General features: G+C 41.5%; 1 protein-coding gene across 1 annotated transcript in view; it reads left to right on the top strand.

Annotated features, from left to right (window-relative positions):
• cacna1g (calcium channel, voltage-dependent, T type, alpha 1G subunit) overlaps nt 1–23,727 on the top strand; it is a 259,465-nt gene extending 235,738 nt beyond the window's left edge. Inside the window, exons 28-39 of the mRNA XM_053341901.1 lie at nt 1,505–1,656; nt 5,161–5,270; nt 7,300–7,433; nt 9,848–9,918; nt 10,723–10,801; nt 11,162–11,283; nt 11,698–12,120; nt 13,840–13,992; nt 16,476–16,598; nt 18,574–18,769; nt 18,987–19,156; nt 22,296–23,727. Of these exons, the coding sequence (XP_053197876.1) occupies nt 1,505–1,656; nt 5,161–5,270; nt 7,300–7,433; nt 9,848–9,918; nt 10,723–10,801; nt 11,162–11,283; nt 11,698–12,120; nt 13,840–13,992; nt 16,476–16,598; nt 18,574–18,769; nt 18,987–19,156; nt 22,296–23,294 (2,732 nt within the window). The 3' untranslated portion in view covers nt 23,295–23,727. The remainder of the gene's footprint in view (nt 1–1,504; nt 1,657–5,160; nt 5,271–7,299; nt 7,434–9,847; nt 9,919–10,722; nt 10,802–11,161; nt 11,284–11,697; nt 12,121–13,839; nt 13,993–16,475; nt 16,599–18,573; nt 18,770–18,986; nt 19,157–22,295) is intronic.
• The last annotated feature ends 3,012 nt before the right edge of the window (nt 23,728–26,739 follow it).

The following is a 26,739-nucleotide window of genomic DNA, read 5'->3' on the forward strand; positions in this document are numbered from 1 at the left end:
GATTTTTAATTTGAAACAATTGCAGGGAGTCTTGCAATGTTGTTTAGCTGATTAACCATTTATATATGAAAATAAGAACCTCGGAGCAGCAGATTGGTGTGTATCACAGGAATTGATACTGTGTAAATTTACATTAATATTGTTGAAATAGTTGCCTTTGTATTTCAAGAATTGACAGTACTTCTTACTACGTTTAAATTTAAGAAAGGTCGTATGGTCAAAGTGACAGATTTGTGTCTCCTTTTGCCATACAGGGATTGCATTGCAGTGTTTTTCATGAAAATAGTATTAACAGGTTCTGCCAGCTATTACTGGTGATTAACTGTGTCTGCCACCAATGAATAACTAAAATATCATCATTGACTACTGGGTGGAAAATCGATGCTATAGCTGTTGAAAGTGAACCATACCATACCACTGCCTGACTGTGTGCCTGATCGGGTTTACATCAAGAGCTACATTGGAATCCCAGATATATATTTAACATCATGGATGGATAGGTATATTTATTCTGTTAACGGATTGCTTATTCAGCTCTTATGTCTTATTCCCTGATCTATGAGTGGAGTTTCTAGAATGCGATAGGGAAACCACCAGGCACATCGCACACACACTTAAACACTCCTGGGAATCGGCCCAGCCCACTACAGTTTCAGCTGCAGCAGCTCACCTGGGCTAATTGGGCAGAGAGGGAGAGCTCACAACACCCAAAGGAGTTTCTAGTGTGTACGTGCTAGTTCTCGTTCCACATGACCTAGAGCCTCTCCTTCACTGATAGAGTAATACAATGATACATAGGTTGAGCTTCCTCTCTCTTCCTCATCCTAACTCCCAGCCCATCCATCCATCCTCTCTGGATGGAGGGAAGAGGTGAGGGACAAAATGACGGATGAGTAAGGAAAACTTTTCTCCTGTCTTCTTTTCCTGAGAGGAGGGAAGTGAAAGAGATCAGGAGAGGTTGAGTCACATGGCGATCGGAGAGACAGGGAGAGATGGCTGAATCTCCAGGCCTAAACGTAATGACAGCTGCCTCCTCCATGGAGTCTCTCACACACATACAAACACTGAGCAGTGCTGTTTATCTCCCATCAGGCTCAGGCAGGGGAGAGTTCATGTAAATAATTGTTGATCAGAGGAGATGAAATTTGATTTAATTAGACAAGACTGCAAGCCACAGGAGGGCTTGGCTGGAGACTCTTTCTCTCTGTCCATTATCTGATCTGCCTTCCTCTTTTTTAATCTCTTCACATCTCACTCCACATATCTTTAATGCTTAATGTGAGTCAACCAATTTGAGAGTCTTTATTATGTGCAGAGGAAGTTGTTGTGTTTCACTAACCACTTTTCTATCATCAGCGTTGGTGGCTCCACTCCTCACAACAGGTCTACTGTGCAGTGTCCCATTATATTACCCTCTATCTCACTTTTGAATGCCACCTCCCCCCTCCTCGTCTTTTCCCCCGTTCCCTGCACCCAACCCCCTACCTCTTCCCACTTCCAACAGAAGCTCAGAGTAAGCCCTACTACTCAGATTACTCCCCCACGCGCCTGCTCATCCACAAGATGTGCACCAGCCACTACCTGGACCTGTTCATTACCATCGTCATAGGACTCAATGTCATCACCATGTCCATGGAGCACTACCAGCAGCGCAAGGTCAGTATGGGGATAAGAAGGTGGGGCAGTGCTGGTGTCTTTGATGATTGCAGATGATTCTTTTCATTTTCTACTTTCGGCATTGATCCATAATAATAATCCCATATCAGAGACCAACATGGTATCATGCCAAAGTGTGGAATGCACCTGCTGATCCATCGTGTCAATGTCATGTTTTGCCTCACCTATCTGTGAGTACACGCTTAGGTGAAGGTACAGTACCAGTAGGGGGCAACAGTTTTATGATGTGACGAAATACCAATGTCCATATCAGCCTTTTAATATTAATGTCACTGAAGCATTGACATTAATTTGAAGAGACACGGCACACAGGTCCACCACCTTCTTGGCCAATGCCAGTGATAAGAGGAGCACCGTCTTAATTGACAGAACCTCCAGGTCTGCCTGACCCAGAGGCTCTAAAGGCAGACCCACAAGGCTGTCCAGCACCATTTGGCAGTCCCATTGAGGAGTGTCATATAGGGGGCCTCAGCCTGTGGAACCCTGGCAGAAAGTGCTTCACCGTTGTGGGGCACCTGACCATGAAGGGATCCAAACTATCACAGGTTTGAAGTTCAAATGTTGGTCAAAACGGATATCAAGAGTCTTAGAGGTGGCCAGTATAGTCACTGACATCCTTATTAAAACAATCTCTACAACAATCTAGGGTCCTACTCCCCCCCCCCCCCTATAAATAGTCAGAATAAATAGTTACATCTATGAGAAATGCACAGGCAGAATTGGGTGCCTTGGGACCTCAATGCATTGGTTTTTTTAAAAAGCACTAAGTAAAACAGAAACAGAGAACAATGATATGAATTCATTAGGAACAAATTGTGATAGAAATAGGTCTGAAGTCACCTACTGTAAAATAGTGGTATTTGAAAGAGGTAACACACTGGCTGTCTTTAAATAGTCAGGTATGCAGCAAAAGGGGAGAAATTGATTGACAATAGAAGACTGTGGGCAATGACTGCCAAGATCTCTTTAATAAATTTAGTTATAGTTATATCAGCAGGGCAGGGTGATGGACTCATATGAGAAACCATACTGAAGTGATTTTGCATGAAAATAGGGTTGAATTCAGACAGCAGAACAGGGCAGGTAACTTAATTATAGTGATAAGAGCAAACTTTAAGGTTGGAATTTGATCCAAGACCAATGATAATATTAACAAAGAAACGTATCACGTTCATCTGGGCAGGTGGCAGGAAATCCAGACTGAGCAGAATTCAGAAGTTGTTTAATAGGGATGTGCTTGTTATTGCTCATCAGCCAAAGAAACATGACACTCCTACATCTTTGATGAATTGATTGAGCATGGTTAATAACTCCTTCATGAAGGTAGTGAGCATGGAAGTTTAATGCTGTTCCTCTACATTTATCTTTTCTATAATCTCTTCTATGGTGTCAAATGGAATTATCTGTCCAAGGGGAGAGATTGACAACTGGGGCTATTCTGATCAATGGTATCACGAGCTAAGGACCATGATATATTAAACCAGTTAACAGGGTCATTAATACTGGAAAACTCATGAATTATCTTGGACATCAGAGAAGAGCTGAAAACCTAGCTGCAGTGTGCTTATTAAAGATGCAGATGCAGGACTATATAGTTTTCAACAGAAGAAGAGAGAAGTCAACATCAACTGTAGAACCATGTCAAAAATTCCACATTTGTGATCATAAACTGAGTCAGACATATGCAGAGAGGTCCAAGTCAGGCAAATCGTAAAAACAAGCTCAAGGGTGTAGCAACAGCCAAGCTTAAAGGATCTCACACTCACAATTCTAAAGTTTATCAATTCAAAACTATGAAAAGATCCAGCAAAAAATGGGACACAGTTGAGGTGTTTTCATTTACCACTGCAATGCCCCCGACTATGGCCTATAGACCTCAAGGCATTCAGAAAGGTATAGTTACGCGAGTAAAGCTCCACCAGGGGGCAGCAATCCCCTGATTTGAGCCAAGTCTCACTAGGAAAACACGATACCTAAATTGTGGGACGTGAAAAGATTACGTTAGACAGAAATTAGGTGTTAAAAAGGGCCACGACAGCTGGTGAAACAAACAGACTTTGGAGGCTGAGACTTGTAAGAGACAGTAATCAATTTAAGACTGGCAGCATACTGACACTGAATTAAGTTTTTTTTTTTTGTCTGTTCCTCCTTTTCACAAAGATTGGAAAATAGGAGGCAACATTTAAAGATATGACTGGGGTGATTGTTCAGGTTTACAGATCTGGAGGTAGGAGGGTTAACAAGAAAATGATGACGGGACCTACAGGGCATCAGGTTGTATAACTTTTGCAGGAGTGTAAAGTCAGTTCAATAAAAAAAGAGGAGGATAGTGGAGTGAAATAGGGATCCTGGGAAAAATAGTATTTGGGTAAGATAGAGTGCTGTCGGGTAGAAGGAATAGAATGTCTTTGGGTAGATTAGAGGGACTTTTAGGGAAAATGGAAGCTCTTAAATAGGCGAAATAGAAGGTCTTCTGGTAGAATAAGAAGTGTGCTAGGTACTGTAGAATAGAAGGTCTTTATAAATTGGATTACATGGTTTCTGGGTAGAATATAAGTCTTTGGCTAAAATAGAAGGTCTTTGAATAGAGTAGAAGTGGGATAGAAGGTTTTTTGGTTGACAAGAAGGTGTTTGGGTAGAATATAAAGTCTTTTGGTAAAATAGATGGTCTTTGGGAAAAGTAGAACAGTAGATGTTTGGTTAAAATAAAAAGTCTTTTGGTAAAATATAAGTTTGTTACGATAAAACATTGTTAGAAATAGAAGGACGAATACAATGTCTGTAGATGGTTGAAGGATCACAGAAGGTTTTGAGTTAGAGTGGAAGGTTGTTTGGTAGACTGAAATATCTTGAAATGAAAAGTGGGTCTTTAGGTAGAAAAGAGGGAAGGGAATGGTTGTTTGATAGAATAAATAAGATATTGAATAAAAAAGAGTGAGAGCACAAACTGGAATTAGCTGTAAGTCAGTGGATGACCACCTGTGAGGATTTAGTCAAATCCCTGCTGGCCACCAGTTCTCCCCACATCTCTCTGCTAAAGGTCAGTTTTTACATGCAGATGGGCACTGTGAATTCTCCCACAGGCAAAAATGGACACTTTGATTCTAATGGCCTTTTCATAGAGAACAAGGGAGGGAGGAGCGGGGGGCAATGTGACTGATCTATTAATGGAAATGTTAATTCTGGGGAAGAGGGCAGAGTTTACAATATGGACCTTTGGTATTTTATGTGAGGACTGTAAATGCTGCAACATTGTGTAGTTGATGTTTTCCTTTTAGAACGTGAAAAAAGGGTGGTAGGGTGAGATCATTTCATTTGTTTTCAATGCAGTTTCAGCTCGTTTTTGTTACATGACTGACAATGAATCACACAGCTCGCTCTGCTGACATAACAAAATACTAAATACAAAGTTTATTAGCTTGTTAAATTGGATACTGGTTCAGTTTAGTAATCTTAAACATTTTATAATCTTTTTTCTGACAGGAGTTGGATGAAGCATTAAGGATCTGTAACTACATCTTCACCCTCATCTTTGTTCTGGAGTCCGTCTTCAAGCTGGTGGCCTTTGGCTTTAGACGCTTCTTCAAGGACAAGTCAGTATTTAAACAACTGCCCCAACGTGACGTAATGACCTTTCCCAAATGTCTCTGACACTTGACACAGAATGACAGAGGAATCCTGAATAAACATTTACCTCCAATTTTAGGGGTTTGACATTTTAGTGTACGTGATATTCTAATAAATTGGTGGTTAAAGGTGCCGTTCTTTAACCTCTGAGTCATGTGGAAAATGTGAGGCAGTGTTCGGAGAGCTTAAATGAGCTTTTTCTAAGGTGCTCCAGTGGATAGTTCTCAGTGAGGCCAGTATGAATACAAACGGTCTCGTTAAACACCCATAAAGCACGCTGCCTTAGATGATTTCATAGCTTTGAAATCCCTGGCTTCCCTCTGAAAACCACACAATAATGCACAAACACAATTGGAACACCACAAACATATACTGCCATGCATCATATTAGCATGAATACACACAATTATACACACACCTCTCAGTGGAGGCATCATGTTTTTGGACCAGAGCTGACCACCAAGGGCTCCATGATGTCCATCCTCTTTGCCAGAGTAGACCATTACCCTTTTTGCATTTGGCGGTAGTCCAGTGTGATTATTACCCCAATACAGAATCACAAACAGGTACAAGCAAACAAATAAACACACCATTCAACCATGACCTCCAGGAATCATTTGAGGATCTCATTGAGTTTTAAGTTGGTTTTCTTGTGTTGTCATGCACTTTGAGTAAATGAGGATGTTAGGGATAAGCTATGAAGTGGAGCCACATATGCACACACAGAGAAACCTGGACATGGAACAGAACGACCACCCACCATTATCTTTGCTGACTTTTTACACATCGATTTTGAATGTGAACATTTTGTTCAGTCCACATTTTCTGTCAACACTTTGATCTCAAGTCTAGTTACAGCATCAGGGAAAGAAAGTAGCCTGTTGACTCCTGATTGTTCCATACATCTTTATTATACACTAAAGTGAAATATATTATACCATAGCTGCTTTTTTATCTGCCCCATAACACATCCAGAAAATATACTTCTATATTTGAAGTCAGGTTTTATGTAATTAATCAACTGTGAATGACTACAATTTTGGTTTTATTTCATTTCTGAACCATTTTAGTGATACTTTACACAAAAATCTACCTTTCGAACATCAAATACTAACCCATGTGGGTTTGGGAGTTTGTTTCCTCTCAAAGCACTGCAGCTGTGGGCAAGTTCATGCCAGTTACAGTAGTGAGAAGTGTTTGCAGAGGAAAAAGTATCCAAATGTCCATAGAAATTAATTACCCACTCAAAAATGAAAGTCCAAGTGAAAACTAGCAATTTACCCTTAAAAAATCATGAGGTGATTAGCTCCTCCAAACAGCAACTTCAGTAATAGACAATAATTAAATACACACTTAAAACCAAAAGCTGGAAAAAGCTGTGTAAGTACAAGTGATGACCTTAAATGGCAGGGTCTGCAATATTTCCATAAAAATGAAACAAGAATGTGTCCTCAGTTTTAAATAGTGTGTGGTATATAAAGTCTTAATGAATACACAAGTAGCTTTTGTTAAAGGAAAAGTTTTCTAGCCTGTAACACAAATCAAAATTGCCATAATATTCTTTAGTCTTTAGGCCTTCAGCTTCTACGGCTCAAGCTCCAGAAACACTGGATCCTACACTTTCCATAATACAGCTCAATATGTTTAAAACCCAAATCTTTAAAACTCACACCTTTATTTTTGGTTTCAAATGATCACCATGACATCACCAGAGGGCATAAGTATCTCAGACTTGACAAAAGTCATACATCTTTTTCACAGGCTGCACAGCACCAACCTAACTAATTTTGGCGTGTTAATTTGGTAGTCTCCTTTTAAAGTTAAAATAAATATTAAAAAATGCTAAAGGAAATGACTCACAAAGGAGAAATGGATGATTTGTTTGGATGAGTCTTTTTAGCTGGTCACATTTATCTGAGGTTTTGTGAAAAGAAATGATCTAAGTCAGTGTGAGGAGACTGATAACTGTGTGTGTGTGTGTGTGTGTGTGTGTAGGTGGAACCAGCTGGATCTGGCCATCGTGCTACTGTCCATCATGGGCATCACTCTGGAGGAGATTGAGGTCAACGCTTCACTGCCCATCAACCCCACCATTATCCGCATCATGAGAGTGCTGAGGATTGCACGAGGTATGAACTCCCAGCACGTCCCCCTGCCCATTTATCCGCCCGCCCCTCCACGACACGTGCTCTCACAGACACGTATGCTCTCCAGTCCAGCACTTTTAAGATGCCTTGTAAAGCAGCCACTTCCCTGGGACTCCCCTTTTTGTAATTTTTGCATGGCAGGTCTCAGCAGGGCTCAGGCAGGGTGCGAGCCGACCAGATGGCACAGAGAAACACAGTCAGCTGACAAGCTGACAAACAAGGCACAGAGAGGAGGATAGAGAGAAAAAAACAGAGACAATGAAGGGAGAGAGGAACGAGGTGAGGAAAGATAGCCGAGGGTGGGGGAGAGCCAAGACACATTATGACAGTAAGTGAATTAAACAGCAAGAAACTGAGACTAGGTATGGAGGGAATACTTAATAAATGAGAGGAGAGAGGGAGGGGAGGAGAAATAAAAGAAGCAAGCAGGAATGATGAATAACTTCTGACCTGAAAATAGATAAGAAGAAGATGGAAAGAAGTAGGAAATAAAAGCAGTTGATGTTAGAGTGAAAAACGTTGAGATGAAGTGAATGAGGGGGAGCTAAATGAACAGGGGGAAAGGTATGCTGTTGTGTGAAAGAGATAGAGAGAGCATGCAGTGTGTCCAGAAAAAATGAAGTGAGGAAAAGGGAAGAGGTGTGCATGTGTACTTCAGGCTGATTACTGTCCAGGTAATAAAAGATAAGAGACAGAAGGAAGAGGGGGAAGAAAAGAGGAGATAAGAGAGGCAGGAGGGAAGCTTGTCTGTTTTGTCTGATTACTGAATGTGTAATAAAAGAAGTAGCATGGAAGTTGTTATTGATTACTGTCACACAGCGGGCCAAGCACGCACACACACACACACACACGCGCGTGTGTGTGTGTGTGTGCGTCTGGCCCGCTCTGGCAATGTGACTTAGGAGGCCCTGAGACTATACACCCCAGACTGTATTTAGATTACATTTACACAGTTCCGGATTCTAATCACAGTTTAACTCCGCTTGCTAAAATAAACACTGTCCCATCCTCTTATGATATTTCTGTTGTTTAAAACTCTCTTTTTATCCATTCTCAATTATCATAATCCCAAAATAACAACTTTGATTCTATTTAAGCTGCATAACAATAGCTGTCTTAACTGTTCGTACATAATCAACCATTTACAAAGCCATGCCCCACTTAGCTAAGTCAAGCTTTTTGTTCTACCATTTACCACCAAAATTCTTGGCAAGTTTTGACACAATGGGTCCTTGATTTCAGATAGAGGCAGATAAACCCAGCTTTCTAATTTCTAGCTGGAGACTGTCCATTTTGTCATTAACTGGAAGATATTTTATGAAAAAAGTAAAAAGTCTGGCATGGGTCTAATTGGCACCGTGACACCATTTACTGTGCTCCAAATAAGCCCATGTCATGTTTTTTTTTTTTTTTAGAAAATATAAAAATATATAGATTTCAAAGAATTACAAACAGCAATATATGTATTCAGTAACATGTTAAATATAAAAAAATGAGGAAAAAACCCTCCTGAGTAAAATCTTAAAGGTCTGACTTCAGATCATCAATATTTTTATAAGTCATTGTAATTTAATTACACATTTTTCTCAGTAACTGTAACAGGTTACAATTACATTGATTTTGTAATTAAATTACACAACGCCGTGACATGTAACTAGTTACTGCCCAACACTGAGTACATGATATCATGCCTAAGATTAAAACTGTTTGAAAACAAACTTGTTCGAGGCAAAAATGTAGTATCCTCATCAGTTGATGAATCATGTTAAAGACATCAACATAAAGAAACAGCATTGCTCATGTATTGCAGTGTCGAGCTACTGTAGTTACCTGGAATGGAACACAATTACATCATCATTACAGTTTAACATAACCCAAGCTAACATATTTAATTTTACAAGAAAAAAGCTTTGAGGGTTGAGGACTAACCAATGTCCTCAACTCCAGCAACTTCTGGTTTGCTGTCCTGGATTTGTCCTCATTCTAATCACCAATGACGAATCAGGGCTGTCCTCTTCAGTGTGTTACCTCACCTTTTTATCTACATCTCTAGTGTTCCATTAATTATTATGCATTATCCATCAGTTTTGGTGTACCTCAATTGGTACCCCATCATCATTGTGGTGACCTCATCAAACCACAACCCCAATCAGCAGGATATGACCTCAATCAGGCCTATCTGAAAGCTTAATGTTGTTACACACAAGGAGTGTGGACAAGGATGTGTGACAACAGTTACTAAGCAGGATTAAACTGTAAGTGAGGAAAATGTCTTTTCAATTTCACAGAAGGCGTGATGGCACAAGTCCCCGTTCTGTTATGTAAGGCTGAATAATCTTAATATTGGTGAGGCACTTTTTCATTTTCTGTTTGTATGTGTATGTGTGTCCCCACAGTATTGAAGCTCTTGAAGATGGCGGTGGGGATGAGAGCGTTGTTGGACACCGTTATGCAAGCCCTGCCTCAGGTACTCTGTCAACACTGAACCCCCTGAACCCATCTGTAGTTTTCCATCATGGATCTTTCACATCGTAACACATCCCACATAAAGCATTTCTTTTTTTGGGTACATACTCTTCTGTTTCAAGGCGTTGACATTTCCCATGAGCTTTTTGCCAACTCCAGAGACCCTTATTTGCATAACCAGCCCCTTGCAGTGACTGAAAGAGTGTAGCTTGAGGTTTTGTTTTGAACGATGGTGGGTGGATTTGAGGCTTGGCAGAGTTGGTAAATTAGAGCAACTTCGGCAGTGTTTGGATCGTGAGGAAAAAATAACACAGTCCTATATTCGTGGAAGTTCTTTGATACCACCTCTGCTGCTTTCATTCAGAGAGAATCAGAAAGAGTGAGTGTTGTTCCAGGTTAATTTCTCCTGGAGTTTTTAAAGTGTTCATAATTAATACATCTGATAATAGGGGGTGGTAGGGGCATGTGCAAGTTGCCACATATTGATCAGTATTGACAGTAGCAGCCACAGCAAACCCTAGAGCTTTTCATTACCTAACCCACATCTGTATCAAAACTCCTGAGCTCCTCACAATTTTACTCAGATTTAGCTTCTTCTTCTACTTTGTGCCAATCGCTCATTAATTTAATTTATTTAATTACTGTATCCTCACATAGTTTACATTATCTCCCAGCAGCTTCATCACAATTCTCCATTTATTTTCTCACTGGAACGAGCTGTTTATTGTCCCTCGTTATTGGTTTATTTTTCCTGGGGTTTCTCTCCTCTGGTTAATCCCTCTCTCTTCCTGTTGTCTCTCTGCAGGTGGGGAATCTGGGTCTTCTCTTCATGCTTCTCTTCTTTATCTTTGCAGCGCTGGGTGTGGAGCTGTTTGGTGATTTAAGTAAGGGCATGGACACGTGCACTGTATATAAACAGACAGTCAGGCAGAACCAGACCACAAGATTCACATTTGTTGATACCACTTAGGCCATGCACAGGCATGCACAGTGTGTTTAATCCTGCCTTCTGTGGGTTTAATCTCTCCGATGTTAATTGCTCTCTAGAATCCTTTGTTTGAAATACCATATTGATCTTTGTCATCGTGCGTCTAGCTTTCAGAGTAATGAAATTGTATTACTCTTATTATGATTTCATTGGAAAAGTCCTGTGCTGTCTCAATCTCTATCTTCATGTCTGTCTTACGCTCTCTGGCTATTGCTATCCTTCTTTATCCCCTCCCTCCACCTTCACGTCTTCTCAGTTTGCGATGAGCTCCACCCATGTGAGGGTCTGGGCCGCTACGCCACATTCAGAAACTTCGGGATGGCATTTCTGCTCCTCTTCAGAGTTTCCACTGGAGACAACTGGAACGGCATAATGAAGGTGAAACTAACATTGCACTTAGAGTCGTTGCACACATGCAGACACACTCTCCTTAGATTAATCCTGACATACTTGAAAATGCATTAAGCAGGAATACAGGAGATTTACTGGAGATGTGTGTCATCTTTGGGGACTGCAGAACACTTTGTTGCAGATGACTTCATACCATTGCTGCCCCTCCCCTATACGCCAAAGGCCCAATAGTAGTTGACATTTAAGGATAGTGGAGGTGCTGGGATTTTTCCTCCTTTTCAAATAAAAACTAAACACTGTAGAGCCAAGTGAAACTTACAGAGTTGGATGATGTTTTAGTGTAAGTTTGTCATAAGCAACCCCCTTCACAAAAACATTGGATCAATTGCTTATATAGCAGGTTTAAGCTATAGTAATATAATGTTAATATGCTTCTTCCAGGACACGTTAAGAGACTGCGCCCAAGACACCAACACATGCTACAACACTGTCGTCTCTCCCATCTACTTCGTCTCCTTCGTCTTGACCGCTCAGTTCGTCCTGGTCAACGTTGTCATCGCCGTCCTGATGAAGCACCTGGAGGAGAGCAACAAGGAGGCTAAGGAGGAGGCGGAACTGGAGGCAGAGTTGGAGCTGGAGATGCAGAATGACGGGGGAGACATGGCAACGAGGTCGCCCCAGCTCAACCCTCTGGCGCTGGGTATGGACAGGTCAAGTTCTGGGGGTTCCCCCTGGAGGTCCACCGGAGGAGGGGACAGGGAGCAGGAAAGGGATGGTCCTATGGACTCACCCACTGCTGATATAACCAGAGACTCTGTAAACATCAAAGCAGACCCCCCTTCATGCCTGGATCCACCATTGGAGGTGAGGAATCCTTTTTGTGTCACTTGTATGTTATGTGTACATGTATTTCTAAGATATGTCTGGGGTGTTTTTTTGGGGTACTTTAAAGGCATGTTATGCTATTTTTCTGCATGGCTAACTTATTAGCCATATTTAAGTATAACCTAAAAACACACTGTTGTCTTAGTCTATGTATTACTAAGACTGACATCACTGTGCACTAGTAGAAGTGACACACATTTAGATAACGTCTAGGTCAGATCATCGGGTCCTCTGGGGTCTAGTCAACTTCCTGCATGACATGACAAATGCTCTGAGGTCACTTCCTGCTGAGGGCCAGGCTGTGAGGCAGTCAGATGACCCCTACATCTTTGTTCATTAATTATGACTCCGGTTCAAACCATTATTTAATTCTCGGGCCCAAGCTGAGGGGCACAGAGCATGCTGGATGGTATATATATAAAATAATGAATTCCTTGGGAGTACTGTATATTGTTCACTGTGTTCATGTAAGAACTGTAGCCCATCCATAAACAAAGTATTGCAGATATGGCCATATGTGGACATAGTCACCACACAGCCTGGCAGCATTTCAAAATATAAGTGGATGCATTTATGTGTACTGTATCCAAAAATAGGAGCATATTTGGAAGTGTAGCCTTCGGTATGAGATTGGTGGTGAAGATGCATTAAAATGCTGTTTTCCATGTTGAATTTATTACTCTACCACACATGAACACATGGAAGTTACTGTTATTATGCAGACTGTATGTTTAAAAGAGATTTGGTTGTTATGGTTTATGTCAGAGCAAAAATTTATTCAGAAATTGTACAGAATTTATTATTTTGTGTAAACCATTCTGACCCATAACGGGGGTAGTTTACAGTTTGTGTGAGTTTAAGTGTGTGTGTGTGTGTGTGTGTGTGTGTGTGTGTCTGTCTGTGGCTGGTCCCTGTAGAGGACATGCCAGTCATAGATAGGTCACAGTGCCATGGGAAAGCTGGACCACAGGGCCTTGTTGTTCACTTCAACAGCTATTTCCAGACAGCGGGGAACTTTTTGGGATAGGAAATAGAGGTCTCGCTATCGTTATGTTCCCTCTCTAAGATGTTATCCGTCTTCCTCCGCCACTCTCCCAAAACATGTGTGGTTAAGCCCCAATCTCTTGTCTAGGCCTGTGGGAGACCAGTTCTACTGCAGTGTTGCAGTGCCCTCTTGTGGATGTGAATGGTAACACTGCAACATGTGGCTTGTAATGCATTTTGGTTTACATGAGGAGGTTGTGGTTGCTGCAAAGACAGTCTTTGTGGGTTATTTAGGGAAATGTTGAGTCAAAGGCAGTCTCCAAATGGATGATATAATTCCACTTATATTTAATAAAGGTTACATTTTCTCGCAAGTATATTAAGTATCTCAAAATATAAATTGATAGATTGTATCTAAATATGTGCAGAGATGAGGAAATACATCACATGTAGCTGTTTATTCATTAAATTACATTTTAGTTCTCCTTCTGTCTTGTTTCTGTTTCTATATGTTTGTTTCTACCTGATGGACTGTCTTTTTTCCTCCTTTCCTTCCTTTGTGATCTATTCATTCTCCATTCATTTATTCATGTATCTCTGTCTGGATTTCTGTCTTTACTTTTCATCTGGCTTTTACTTTTTCTACAACTACTGCCCTTCTCCCTGCCCTCTTCTTTGTCTACTTCTTCTTCTTCTCTCTCTGCATTATTCAAGTTTGTCCAGCGGAGAGCGATGTTTGACTCAGTCTCCCTGGTCATCCAGGGCTCGATGGAGGGGGAGTTGAGTTTGATGGACAACCTGTCCGGCTCTATCTGCCACTACTACGCGCTGCCCCCCAGGCCCAGAAAGCACAGCACTGACAAGAAGGTCAATAACCAACCATAACACCACTGATGACTCATGTCCATTTCATACATCCAAAGGGTCTTATTTCTCTCTAGCATGTAGGGCTGCATGAAAAAAATTCAAATGTTGATTATTAAAAAACAACAGAAAAGTCTTGTTTTCCTTTACATAATGCAAATGACAGTTGTATTACTTGTTTTCAATGTGATTCTATACAAGGACATACTTAAAATAAGTCATAACAAAGGGTTGGTTCGCTCAAATTCCCCAAAAATATTTTCTTATCTTGTGGTATCTGGCCATGCATGTTTTAATAAACCTTGAATATAATGGAGGTGAATGGAATATTATTTGTGGTGTTCACTGTACTGAATGTTATTATTAAATGACATTTACAGACTTTCCACACCGTGTTCAGTGGATTATCCAGAGGATCAGTGGGAACGCTAATTGTGCAGAGCGTGTTTTAAATGTCATTTTTCAAAGATGTGAGCAGCACAAATTGGATACTGTTCATCTGCATCGAGGTGGAGGAAGAAATCTCAGGCGGATACCTCAAAACTAGGAAAAATTAATCCAAAACTATTTGGATGGGTAGATACCACCAGAGCAATGGTCTCTAAAGGAGGGGGATCCTGATAGGGTGTCACAAGTTGATTACTGGAGTGATGTGAGGGAATATGAAAAGACAAATGTGAAATACTGTAGTTTTACCTCTTAAGGCCTGTAAAAACTCAAACTCAACAAAAAAAACAAAAACAAAGGGCAAAATACACTTATTACACGAATTAGTTACATTAGACAGGACTTTATCTCATGTAGGTTTTTCCTTCTTTTATAATTTGGGTAAACTGACCCTTTGAATAAAGTAGATTACTCTGAAAGTATGGAAATGAGCTTGGCTGACTCTTGAAAGTGATTTTTATTGAAAACAGGTGATAGTATTTCACCCCTATCGGCAGCTTTTACTATTTGTTTGAATGAAAATAGAGTGACTCAGTTCTAGCGTAAATTTCCTAGCGATAAGTTTTGTAGCCCACAGAATTCCTGACCTAGAAAAAAAGTTATGCAGGAAATTGAGGACATACTGTCTGTAGACCTTAATTTCAATAATTTGGTTAAAAAAAATAATAAAAATGCATGCAATGTGATGTTAGCTAAATATTGTGCAGCCCTGCAGTCATTACCATTTTTGTACTGGCAGTCCTCCACAATGAATAGTTTTCCCTTTCTAACCGACCCTGTTGCCCACCACAGTGCAGTGCGTCATAACCCTCCTCAGCCATGATCTCATTCCTTCGCTCACGTCTTCACTCAGACTCATTCATGCTTGGCAGGTTTTTGGTCTGGTTCAGCAGCCTCAGTGACAATGCTTTAGAGTTTGTTCTGTCTCCTCTACACTACGTTGTGTATGTGAACGTGTCACCTCTGCATGTTTGTATATGTGCATACCTGCATTGCCACCAGTCGCATCAACATCATCATAACCAACCTCAGGCGTTCCTGAACCAAGCAGAGCACACTCTTACACCCACGCCTGCAGTATAATGATTCAATCAATCAATACCCTATGGATCACAAGGTCACTGAATAATGCATTTGGGTTCCTCATTTACTCATTTGAAGGCAAATTTGGACCAATTACATTAGCATTGCAAAAGCTCATCTCCTAAAAGCTTTAAATGGGCTGTAGATGTCACGATTAGATGCTTATGGCCACCTCCCTCCTTTTGATACGTTAGCAAAAAAATGTTTTCCATTAAGTTGGCGTTCCCTGCCCTCTTCTGTGCAGACGGCTCATTTGCCTGTCAGGAAGCATTTTCCCTGTTAAGCCGGTACACAGCAAAATATACAGCAGCCTCCTTTCACAGAAGCCAAAAACGCTGAAGGCTACTAAACACTCTGAGATTTAAGCCAAATTCAGCAGAGCTCTAGGATTTGAAAAAAATGGATTCAGCTTATTTAGTCGTACAGGCGATTAGAGGTGCTCTGTTTATCATTCAGCCCCATAGTTATGAAATGACTGCACATACATTATCATAATGGCTGCTCTGTGTTGATGCTATGTTACAAAGAATATATGTATCCCCTCTGTGTTTGATTGTTTGCTCCTTTAAAAGTGTCTCATTTGCATCATGTTGAAAGGTTTATTGAGAATCATCTGTGTGTGTGTGTGTGTGGATCCGTGTGTGTGTATACCCTGTTATAATATTTCTTTACGTAACCCCGCAATATAATAATGACAATCTATTTTAAAATACTTGTGTTTCAAGGTGAGAGAAAAGTTCTCATTTGGTTCCAAGCCTGTGAATTTCCCTTTTTGTGTGTTTTCTTTGATGTTTTGCTCTACTAGAAAATTCCACTTTTGTATATATTGTTTCAGACATGTATTTTCCTGCTAGCTATAGGTCTTACCTGTGTGTAACATCCTTATATTTGTGTGTTGCATGGAGTATGCGTTTTGATTTCTCTGCTCACCAGGCGTTGTCTCTTCCTGCCTATAGATCCCTCTAGCGGAGATGGAAGCTCTGTCTCTGGCCTCTGAGAAATCCTGGTCCCTAGCTCTGACAGAAGACTCGGTCCCCGACGATTTTAACCCCCTCTTTCTAACCAGTCAGGAATGCAATGTACTGACAGTTCCTCTCTTCCTTTCTCCATTCCTTCTGCCTTCTCCTTTCCTCTGCAGTATCTTGTAGTGTTTCCTTCCCAGGGCACTTCCAAAGCCACCTGCCCCCCTCCTCTGCTCTCACACTCACACAAGCTTAGTTTAGCGTAGCTTAGCTTAGCAGGGGAAAACAACTGGATACTAAATTGACTAAGTGGCTCATTTATACCTGTTGCCCCAGCAAAATCACATTATTTAAAGCCATTGTGTGTTGAACACATGTTTTATAGCATCTTCCAAATGAATCACATGGCTTAAAAACACCTATGTTAGTTTTCTTGTAAACAAAAGTTTAGCTTCAATGTTTCTCACCAACCTTGAAGTCTAACAAAGGTGTTGTGGTATTTCCATCATCATAAAAAAGCAAAGAAATTATTTTAATCTTTGAATTTCTACATTAAATGTTTGCTAGCTTTAAGTCTTGTTCCTTCTTAACTTTTCTATTGTTTCTTTCCGTTCCACCAACTGTCAATCCCAGAAATGGTGTGAAACCCACAAGAGCAAAACAAGTACCCATTTGTTAAAAATATTACTCCATGGCATTACTAGTTTTTAAACGTTTCACAAGGTACTTTTAAGTTTTGGTCTGTAGAAAAATGCACAACAAGGCACCTCAAGATGTCCCGATACAGAAAATAATGGACTCGTTGGAAGGACCTCTACCCTGCTTCACATCGTAGCGTTCCTCATCGCCACCACGTCCATTATTTTTCAGGACATGTCGTCATTGTGACTTGTGTATGCTCTAGCATTAATCTATACATTAATCTGCCATTGTGGGAAAGGACATCCTCTCTCTCAATCGAAAATTAATTGAATGTCAACCGGGTGTCAGCGTATAATTAACAGCCAGTTTGGCTCATTAATGATTACGCCACTTCCCGTAATCACATGTCTTCCCCAGAGAATGTCAATGTAACCTTGGCTCACACTGCACATCCAGGCAGTGGGATCGATTCATACTGTATATCACCCACCACCCTTCAGAAACAAGCTCTCTCCAGCCAGAGAACTCCAACCAACACATGACATGAAATCGCTGTTAATTGGATTGTGCTGGGACGAATGCAAAAAAAAAAAAAGAGGAAGTGAAGAGGTAGAGGAGAAATAGTGGCATTGAAAGACCCTGGTGAATCTAACCATGTGCTCTCCAACTTTCTCTTCTCTTTCTCATTCCACCTTTCCAGCCTGGTGTCTGTTACTTTCCAGTCCAGTAGAGTAGTGCGCCTCCTTACCTGCCAGTTTGCAGTTTTCTCTCCTTTGCCTCTCTTCTTATCTCTTATTTTTCTTTCCCTGTAATCTCTACCTTCTCTCTCTTTCTCTATCGTTTTCCTTTCCTTAATTTTTGGTGTTTTTTTCCTATGTGCTTTACATGTGAGTCCACGTCTCTTCTGAGAGTCCTTTCCTATTATAGTCTTCTTCTGTGTTCGTACCGTCCTCTGTCTTCCAGCGTTGTGGTTTTCACTCCTCTGTGAGTTGTCATATGAGTTACGTGTTTGCTATACGGGGTTGTAAAAGTGTGCTGGAGCTCCAGTGGCTCTGTGGTGAATGTGTACTGGTTCCGTAATGGGTCAGGCTGCAGGACACTGCCCCAGCTGACACACAATCACGGAGCGGGCTTACCTACAGTTACTGGGGGGTTTAATGCAGTCACACGAGTGTCTTGCTCTTCAACATAAAAAGAAAAAAGAAAGCGCTCGGAAAGTTGAATTTAGCGAGGTCTTGGTTCTGTGATCTGTGGCAGCTCTGCGCCAGTCAACTCCAACGTCTGTTTTCTGTGTATGCTGACGACTACTGCCTCTTTGTTTATTGTGTGGTTGAGAGATATATCAGCTGTGAATGTGTCAGAAAGAGCGTGAGAGTGTTTGAGTTAAATTGTAAGCCCATGCCTTCCGGCTCTGGATGGACACTGACTCATTTCCTCTCTTTTCCCCCAGCCAGAGCAGCTTGATCCCAGGGAGCCACTGGAGGAAAACCTGCTGAGTGTCAGGAAGCCTGCAGTGGGACGCACACACTCCCTGCCCAATGACAGCTACATGTTCCCTCCCCTGCAATCAGCCACGGCCCCAGCACAGCTTCTAGCACAGACACAGGGGCCGCAGCACATATTGGGCACCCACAGGGCCCAATCAGGTAATGTAGGGTGTCTTTAAAACACCACAATTGCTGTCTAATAGGTGGTTTTGATTCAGAATCTCTGACATCTCATTAGTATGACAAAGAAATGGGAGGCCTTGACTTTCATGTTGCGCAGGTTGACAAGGGAAGATACAGGTCATTTCCTCTGAGAACCCACGCACCGGGTTGGTTATTTACCTGTCGTATGACTGCTGTGCTTGTTTGTGCTCAGGCTCCAGCAGCTCGGTGCGTTCTCAACCGGAGGAGTTGTCCCAGCAGCTGACAGTCCCCACAGACCTCTTCAAACCCATCAGCCCCCACAGCCACTCGGACTCGGAGAGTATACCACGACTCCCCCCTCCCAGACGCAGACATACACTGAGCCGCACGCTCCGCAGACAGGTGACACTGCACATATAGACACAAAGATTTTAACTTTACTCCAAGATCACTTCTTAGTGTCATCCTTTCTGTATCTGTACTGTATGTGTTGACAGCTATGTTTTATGTCTCTCAACTTTGTGACATTTAGGACAGTTGGTCTAGAAGTTTTTATGCCTACCAAACACTACCTAAGTTGTTTTTACACATCTTTTTTTCCTAGCAGAGACAAAGAGACAATTTTTGTGTTGGTGCAAATAAAAACCTGTAGACCTTTGGGAGTATACTGTTCAAGATTATGAGAATAAAGTCATTATTTTGAAAAAAAAAGTCACTATTATAAGTTTTCAAGAAGTAAGTTGTAATATAATACTAATGTAAACCTTTTATTCAAAAAGTAGTGTTTGTTCCAGAGGGAACTTTTTTACTCTTCAAAATCCAATCCTTGGCCACAATAAACAACCTTATTTATGCCAAGAATATGAATATTTTCATTCATAACATAGCTCAATACAATCACTCTCATGTACAGAAGGATCAACAAATGAAAGCCTTCTGTTTGTTTCATCCATCGTCTGATGTTTATATGTAAATACATTCTTCACCACTACGTACAGTATACACTCGAGCGTAGACATAAAAACAGGTATTCAAGTATTAAAAAAACATTTCTGGTGGGTGTATCCAATCTTTAAAAAGATGTTATACAAATAAACGGAAGGGCATTGAAACAATATAATACAATATAATTGATCCCATTCATATTTTTCCCCGCACTCCAACACACAGCTGTGCCAAAGAGCAAAGAGACCAAAACACATGTTGTGTTTTGATTGGAAAATGATTAAAGCCCACTGACACAGCCTGAGCAGTCTTATGGCATGTTTATTCACGCAGTATTTATCCTGTAATAAACATTTTAATTGTAAAATTCCAACTTTAATCACAATATGACTTATTTGTTGAAAAATTCTGACTTTATTCTCAAAACAGTACAACTTGAAGCTCCAAATCTCACGTTTCTTTTCCATAAGAGTGGCCTTAAAGTCAGAGATAATCACAGCTTTACAGCTTTCGCTTTCTGTAAAGCTGTAAAACACTTTCACTGCTTTGCAGCTTTTGTTGCATGTTCTAAACAGTGTCACTTCTCTTCTTTCTTTTTTCTCTCCATCTTTCTGGTATTCCTTCCTTTTACTAATGATCTGCTGTCTCATTCTCCATATCGTATCTGTTATTCTCTGATCTCAGCTCAGTTGGGCCCAAAAGCCGCCCGATCCTGAGCTACTGCTCAAACACAGATACTCCTGTTTCTGAAATAGCGAATAACAGCAGACTTTAGCTACCGCTGCGCCTTTCAGAAACACTGGACTTCATGTTCATCTTCCAAGAGACAGACAGACTAACACACACACACGCTCCCCTCTTTTCTTTTGTTAAAAATAACCCTTTCGTCACTCATTCGCCCAGATGTTTGTCTACTGCTAACCATCTGCCACAAAGCATCCCATCTAAAACTCTCTAATGGTAGCTCTGCCTGAGTTGATGAACTCATCTATATTCTTTTATGAGCAACAGGAGCTAAGTGTAATATTGCATTACTGGATTATTCAGTTGCTGGGTGACAGAATGTATTCGTGGCAGAAGAAGATGTAATTTGCCTGATACCGTAGGTGAGAAATGAACCCAAAAACAGTGCACTTAATACACTACAAACTATACAACTCAGGGGATTGCTAAAGAACAGCAAGTGCTGTCCATATGCATTTGGCCATTTTGTACACACACTACCATGGTGATAGAGCACTTTTTGTATTGTTATTGTTTGAAAGGTACATTACTGTTAACCTGGTTTGCAGTAGATGTTGTACATAATCCATCTGACTGGGCGATCTGTAGATGATCAAAATTTCAAGTATTGTTCTAGTCTGCACTCTTCTTATTGGTTATCTGGTGTTGTACTGCTTTGGCTGGTGATTGGCCTGGTCTGACTGTGATGTATTCGACCACTAGGTGTCTCTGTTGTCACACCGTTCAGGCTCATGCAAGGGAACCCATGACTTCAAACATTTATCAATGCCTTGTGTCCTCATCTCCATAGATTCCAGATTCATTATAATTGACCTAATTCAAGGCAATTACATTCAAGTACCACTTATTTCCTTTTCCCCAGTCTGTGGTCTATGAGGGGTGAGAACAAGTCATGAGTTTATGAGGGCATTTTTATGAGTTTTAGCAACCATTGTGCTCACTAACCCTTCCTCTCCTATAGTAGTTGCGTATTGTTTTCACCCTCTGACCATTGACCTCACACCCTGTAGATTTGTACAAAGGTAAGGAATCACCAGTGAGAATTTGGATACGAAATCTACTGAGAACTGTACTGCTGCAGGGTTTCACAGGCATTTGTGTGAACGGTCAAGGGTTAGAGGGTCAAGTAGTCTGGCTCAGAGTTCACTGTGTCAGCCGGCACTCAACCAGCTAAGTGCTTCAGTTCTGCAATTTTAAAAAAAGCAGAGGGCACATTCCAAGGCTGCATTCAGGAGATAAAAACAGATATTGTGTCTAAAATAGCAAATTACATTTAAATTTCATACCAGGGAGGTGAAAGGTTCTCTGAAACAATACTATTATGTCATGAGACCTTAAAACACAAACAAAAAATATGGCAGGAAAAAGTGTTTCAGTGGAGTTTTAGAACAAGTAGTTTAGTTGGTTAACCTTATTATCAGACATAACTATGAAATAATGGCTTTACCTTAACAGAAGCAATACACGATCTAGAGTCAGTTGTTTGCCCAACTCTCTCTTGACAAATCTCTTCATTCTTCCATTGAGCAATGAGTCACATCTATAGTTCTGTTGTAATTCATGGCAGGATGTCAGATCAACCCTCTCTGCCTCCAATGAGAACTAGAGAGGATTCTGGGAATGTGCTGGCCCGACTGTGAACTCTGACCCAAACCGCTGCTTCTCATCTTCATCACCTCACACTAACCGGTCTCCCCCTCTCATCTCCTCTGATCCCCCTGTACCCTGGGTCTCCTCCAATATCCCTCTCTCCTCCTCCTCTAATTACACATTTACTTCCATCCTCCTCCTCGGCCCCTTCCCTCCTAAATTTTTCATCCCGCCCTCTCCCCTCCATGCCCCCGTCTTCCAGGTTGCAGTGTCTACTGATTCTCAAGAGGCCCTGTGTTCAGATGGTGGGGAGAGCAGTGAAGGACTTGTGAATGTGGCCTCTCTGGGCCTCCCTCCGTCCCCCTCCTCCTCCTCTTCCTCCAGCAACTCTCCCTCACCCTGCTCCCATCATCATCAGCAGCCTGCTCTCTGCCTGGTCCCCGCCACACCAGGCGCCTCCCCTACACCCTCGCGGCCCAGTAGCGTGCACACCCAGCACTGCCTCGTCTCCTACTCACCTTCCTCGCCTCCTCCACTCTTACCAGTCACGTCGCACCACCAGGAGGAGGCCTCGGCGGATCAGGAAGTGTCTCTCATTACCCGTGCAGGGTTGGCTGGCAGCGGCGACATGACAATGACGATGGGGGACGACAGCTGCGACGGCGGAAATGAGGGTTACAGCATCTACGCAGGCTGCCAGGAAAGCCGGAGTCCATGTTTGAGGCAGCTGAAGAGGTTCCACAGCGCCGACACACAGAGCCACAGCACCCTCCTGCCCCGCCCGCGCCCTTACTCCTGGTTGGACGACCCGCGGCGCCACTCTGTGGAGGTGTGCTCCTCAGTGGAGTCCAGCCCCCAGCGGAGCACCACCTCCACCTCTTCCGGTTTCGTGTCGCGGGCCGACAGCCTGCAGATCCACAGCCAGACCTCCACTCAGACCTCGCTGCCCTCACCCCGACGCAAGAAGAAGATGAGTCCACCCTGCATTTCTGTGGACCCTCCCGACGGACTGGAGCCCCAGTCTGGCCTCTACCCCGTACTCGGGGGCATGGGGCTAGGGGGGTTAGGTATGCCACCTCCTCTACCAAGCCGGGACACCTGCCTGAGGAGGAGGGCGCCCTCCAGTGACTCCAAGGACTCCTTTGACCTGGGTGTTGGCGAAGGTTCAGGACAGGACGGCGGCTCGCCAAACCCCAACACCAACCCCAAGCTACTGACTCTTCCCAGTTTCTCCTTTGAGAAGACAAGCTCTGAGCACTGAACACTGATACTCAAACACACAGATACACACACGCACACAGCTGGACAAACAACAAGCCTCTACACACACAAACACACGATGCACTCGGTGTATCTGTGATGGTGATAGTTCTAGTAATAATGCTGTAGAGAGTAATAATGGTAAAACTACAACAAACAGTAAAACCATCCTTGGTTTCATAAGGAGTGCAGTACTGTAGTAGTGTGACCACCCCTTGTCTTTGTATTGTTACTGCCAAAACAACAAGAGAAGAGACCAAACAACAACACAAACATGACTGTCTCTCTTCTGCTATGCCTGCATGCCACTGGCTGCAGCTTGACCCCCATCACCCGTGGTGTGACATCAGCAACTGGGATTTTGGCGCCACCCGCTGTCGCCTCTTGAACTACCTGGTGTCACACAGGGTTGACTTTGCCCGGTCAGTGGAAGAACAAAGCAATATGAACGTTTTAGAGACACTATTTTCTTAAATTATTGGGCCATAGTGTTTGTACAGGATGTTGTTTTTTTATTTCATTTTATTGTTATTTTCATGTCTTTTTTGTGACATTCTTTGTTTTGTTTTTGTTGGGTTTTTTTGTCAAAATGGTTTGTCTTTGTCTTTTTTTTCACTGTAGGATATTTCTAGCTTTCTTGGTTTACTGAGGAAAGTGAACATTTTTTCAAAGTGCTGAAAACCATGTATTTGTAGGAATAATATATAAATATATATATAAAAAAAACAAGTCATTAAACTGAGCTTGGATTTTTAAGCACACACATTAGTGGTGGTTTGATTGTTGGAGGGGGAAATAAAGGAGGCATCAGGCAGTTTTCTGACCTGGTTAGACCGAGCTGATCTCTTCATTGACGTATTGGGTGAGTAAAAGATTAATGGTGTTATTGTGCAGCTCATAGATGAAAAATGTTCACGACTGATTTATCATTAAAATAACTTATGTAGCCTGGTTACTCTCTAACCTTACTACTAGGGCTGGGTATCAATACTCAATACCTTTGCGGTATTGACCGAAATATATTGATATCAAGTAGTATCAAAACATCTACCATCAAACGACCTTTTTTGCACCCAGAGCTAGAAGATGAGAGTATTTGTATAGACTTGCTCACAGCCAATCAATGCAAACGTTTCAATTCAATTTAGTGTGACATGAGATTGGCCCACTGCCACAGCACTTACAACCTGTCTGTAGTTTCATTTTATGCAATTCAATGCTTCTATTCATATGAATGGTATGGAAAGAAGTATTCAATTGGTACTTGGATTGGTACTGATATTGTAATTTTTTTAAACGATACCCAGCCCTTCTTACTACATAATACAAAAATAGATTTAAATAGGAGTTTTTCAAATGTTTTTTATTTAAAATACGCTCCAAAGCGCAAGTCTTAATGTTGAAAAGTGTTGTCAAAGGTTCTGTGAGCCTGGCAGCAGTACAGAGACGTTCCCATGTCAAGTTTTACAGAGAAGGCCAAAGTGAGGGGTGGGAGTGAACACAGGCTCACAAAGGATCAACGTCTCCCCTCACACTGAGGCTCCAAGCTACCGTAAGCCACTGGTAGACGTCACTATGGCTTACTCACAGGCTAGCAAGCTCGAAATGAAAACCTCCAGTCTGCGGAGGAGAAATCAATATATCAGTTGTGCGCAAACACATGGACACAGGTGAAGATTTGGGCAGAGTACAAATGAGCAGTGAGAGTGAGGGAAGGGAGAATCTTTGAGTCTCATGCCAGCTCCAGCTGGTTTTCCAGAACTTGAATTTTGTAGCTTTGGGTGAAATGAAAGCCTTAAAATTAGCTGTGTGCTAAGGGGTTGAGGTATAGCCTCTAAAACTACACTGTAACTGAGTGTTGCCTGTTAAAATATACACTTCAGGGCTATGATGGCTACAAAGATAACACATGGGGACCACCCATCACCCAACAACTGTGATCAGTCTGCTTGCGTTTAATCTTTTCCTTTGAAAACTATAATGAAACCATTACGAAGCATCTTTCATTCAGTAACATTCCATCTTTGTCAGTAATGTTATCTGATGGTATCTTTTCTTATTAAACAAGAAGCAGCAATAAGACAAATGGACAAACCAGGAACACATTATCAGAGATGTAAGCTCCTGTAACATTATCAAGTGTTGTAGATGTCATATTAATGTTACTTTCAGTTGGCTATCTTTCCTGTTGATATCAGTGAGGAGTAAGATCCAGGTTTAATGTCGACGGTTAACCCAAATCTAGATCTTAATCTAGATGTTTGCTAAAGAAATAGAACTGTGTTATCTGATGCTTTACTTTCTACTCTCAAGTTAAACTCAGCTGTTTACTGAACAGCTTCTACAGTAGAGAGAACAGGCAGCTGTTGTAATGCCAGTTGTGGCAAATAACTAAGTACAGTTACTTCTATTGTTCTAATTTTGAGGTACTTGTACACTTGAGTATTAACAGTTTATGCTACTTTATGTTATATTAAAAAATACAAAATATTATAAGAAATATTGTTCTTTCTATTCCACATTTATTTGACAGCTTAAAATACAACAGTTATGTCCCTGAATAAAACAGATGTTACCCAGGGAAAGGTAAACGGAGTTGGATAAACATGAAATGAGGTTTTTAATTAGAACAGATAAACACAGTCACAATAACGCCAAAAGAAAACTACTTTCTAAATAAAGAAGAAAGTGAAGCCAATTAAACTGATTACCTAGTTAACTAAAGTAAGGCTTAACCACAACACAAAATGAACACAATGACAACAATGAAAGAAATTCACCCTCATCCCCAAATGGAAGTAAACGCCACCAATTATGACAACAACAGTCACTTGCGACTAGTTTTGCAAAACCAAATGTCTCAAAGCTGCCAAATATCCCACTGGCACCATAAACTGGATCCCCAGCCCTTTTAACGGCCAGCCTTAATCAGCAAGTGGGTGCCGGTGCACTCGGCCACACACATCATTAGGTTCCAGAGGGGGGAAGGTGGAACAGAAAACGGGAAGAAACAACAGCACTTTGTTAAAGATGAAACCAGTGGTTCTCAACCATTTTTGTCTTTTGACGTCTTACAAAAATTATTGTGTGGTCAGGCTCACATTTCAGATGTCTATGAGTTGTTAACAGCTCCACCAAATAGTGTTTTTCCCCTCTAAACTTCTCACATGGTTTAGTTTCAATAAATGTTCAAATGATCCAATATTTCAGCAAAAATCAAAGATTAGAGAAAAAGTCCAGAAATTGAAAACACATTTGTGTATCAGAATTTGTTTTTACTTCTTTCCTCTCCCATTAATCATCTCACAACTGCTCAAATATATCTGCTGACCCTCATTCCTCAGCATTGAGAAAGAAAGCTCTTACCCCAAAAGCCTGTTGTATTCTTTCTGGATCAGTTAATGAAGATAAATGAAGTATTTAAACACACAACATGTCTTGTTTGA

Source organism: Scomber japonicus, chromosome 20 (assembly GCF_027409825.1).
Source record: "Scomber japonicus isolate fScoJap1 chromosome 20, fScoJap1.pri, whole genome shotgun sequence".
NCBI classification, from domain to species: domain Eukaryota; kingdom Metazoa; phylum Chordata; class Actinopteri; order Scombriformes; family Scombridae; genus Scomber; species Scomber japonicus.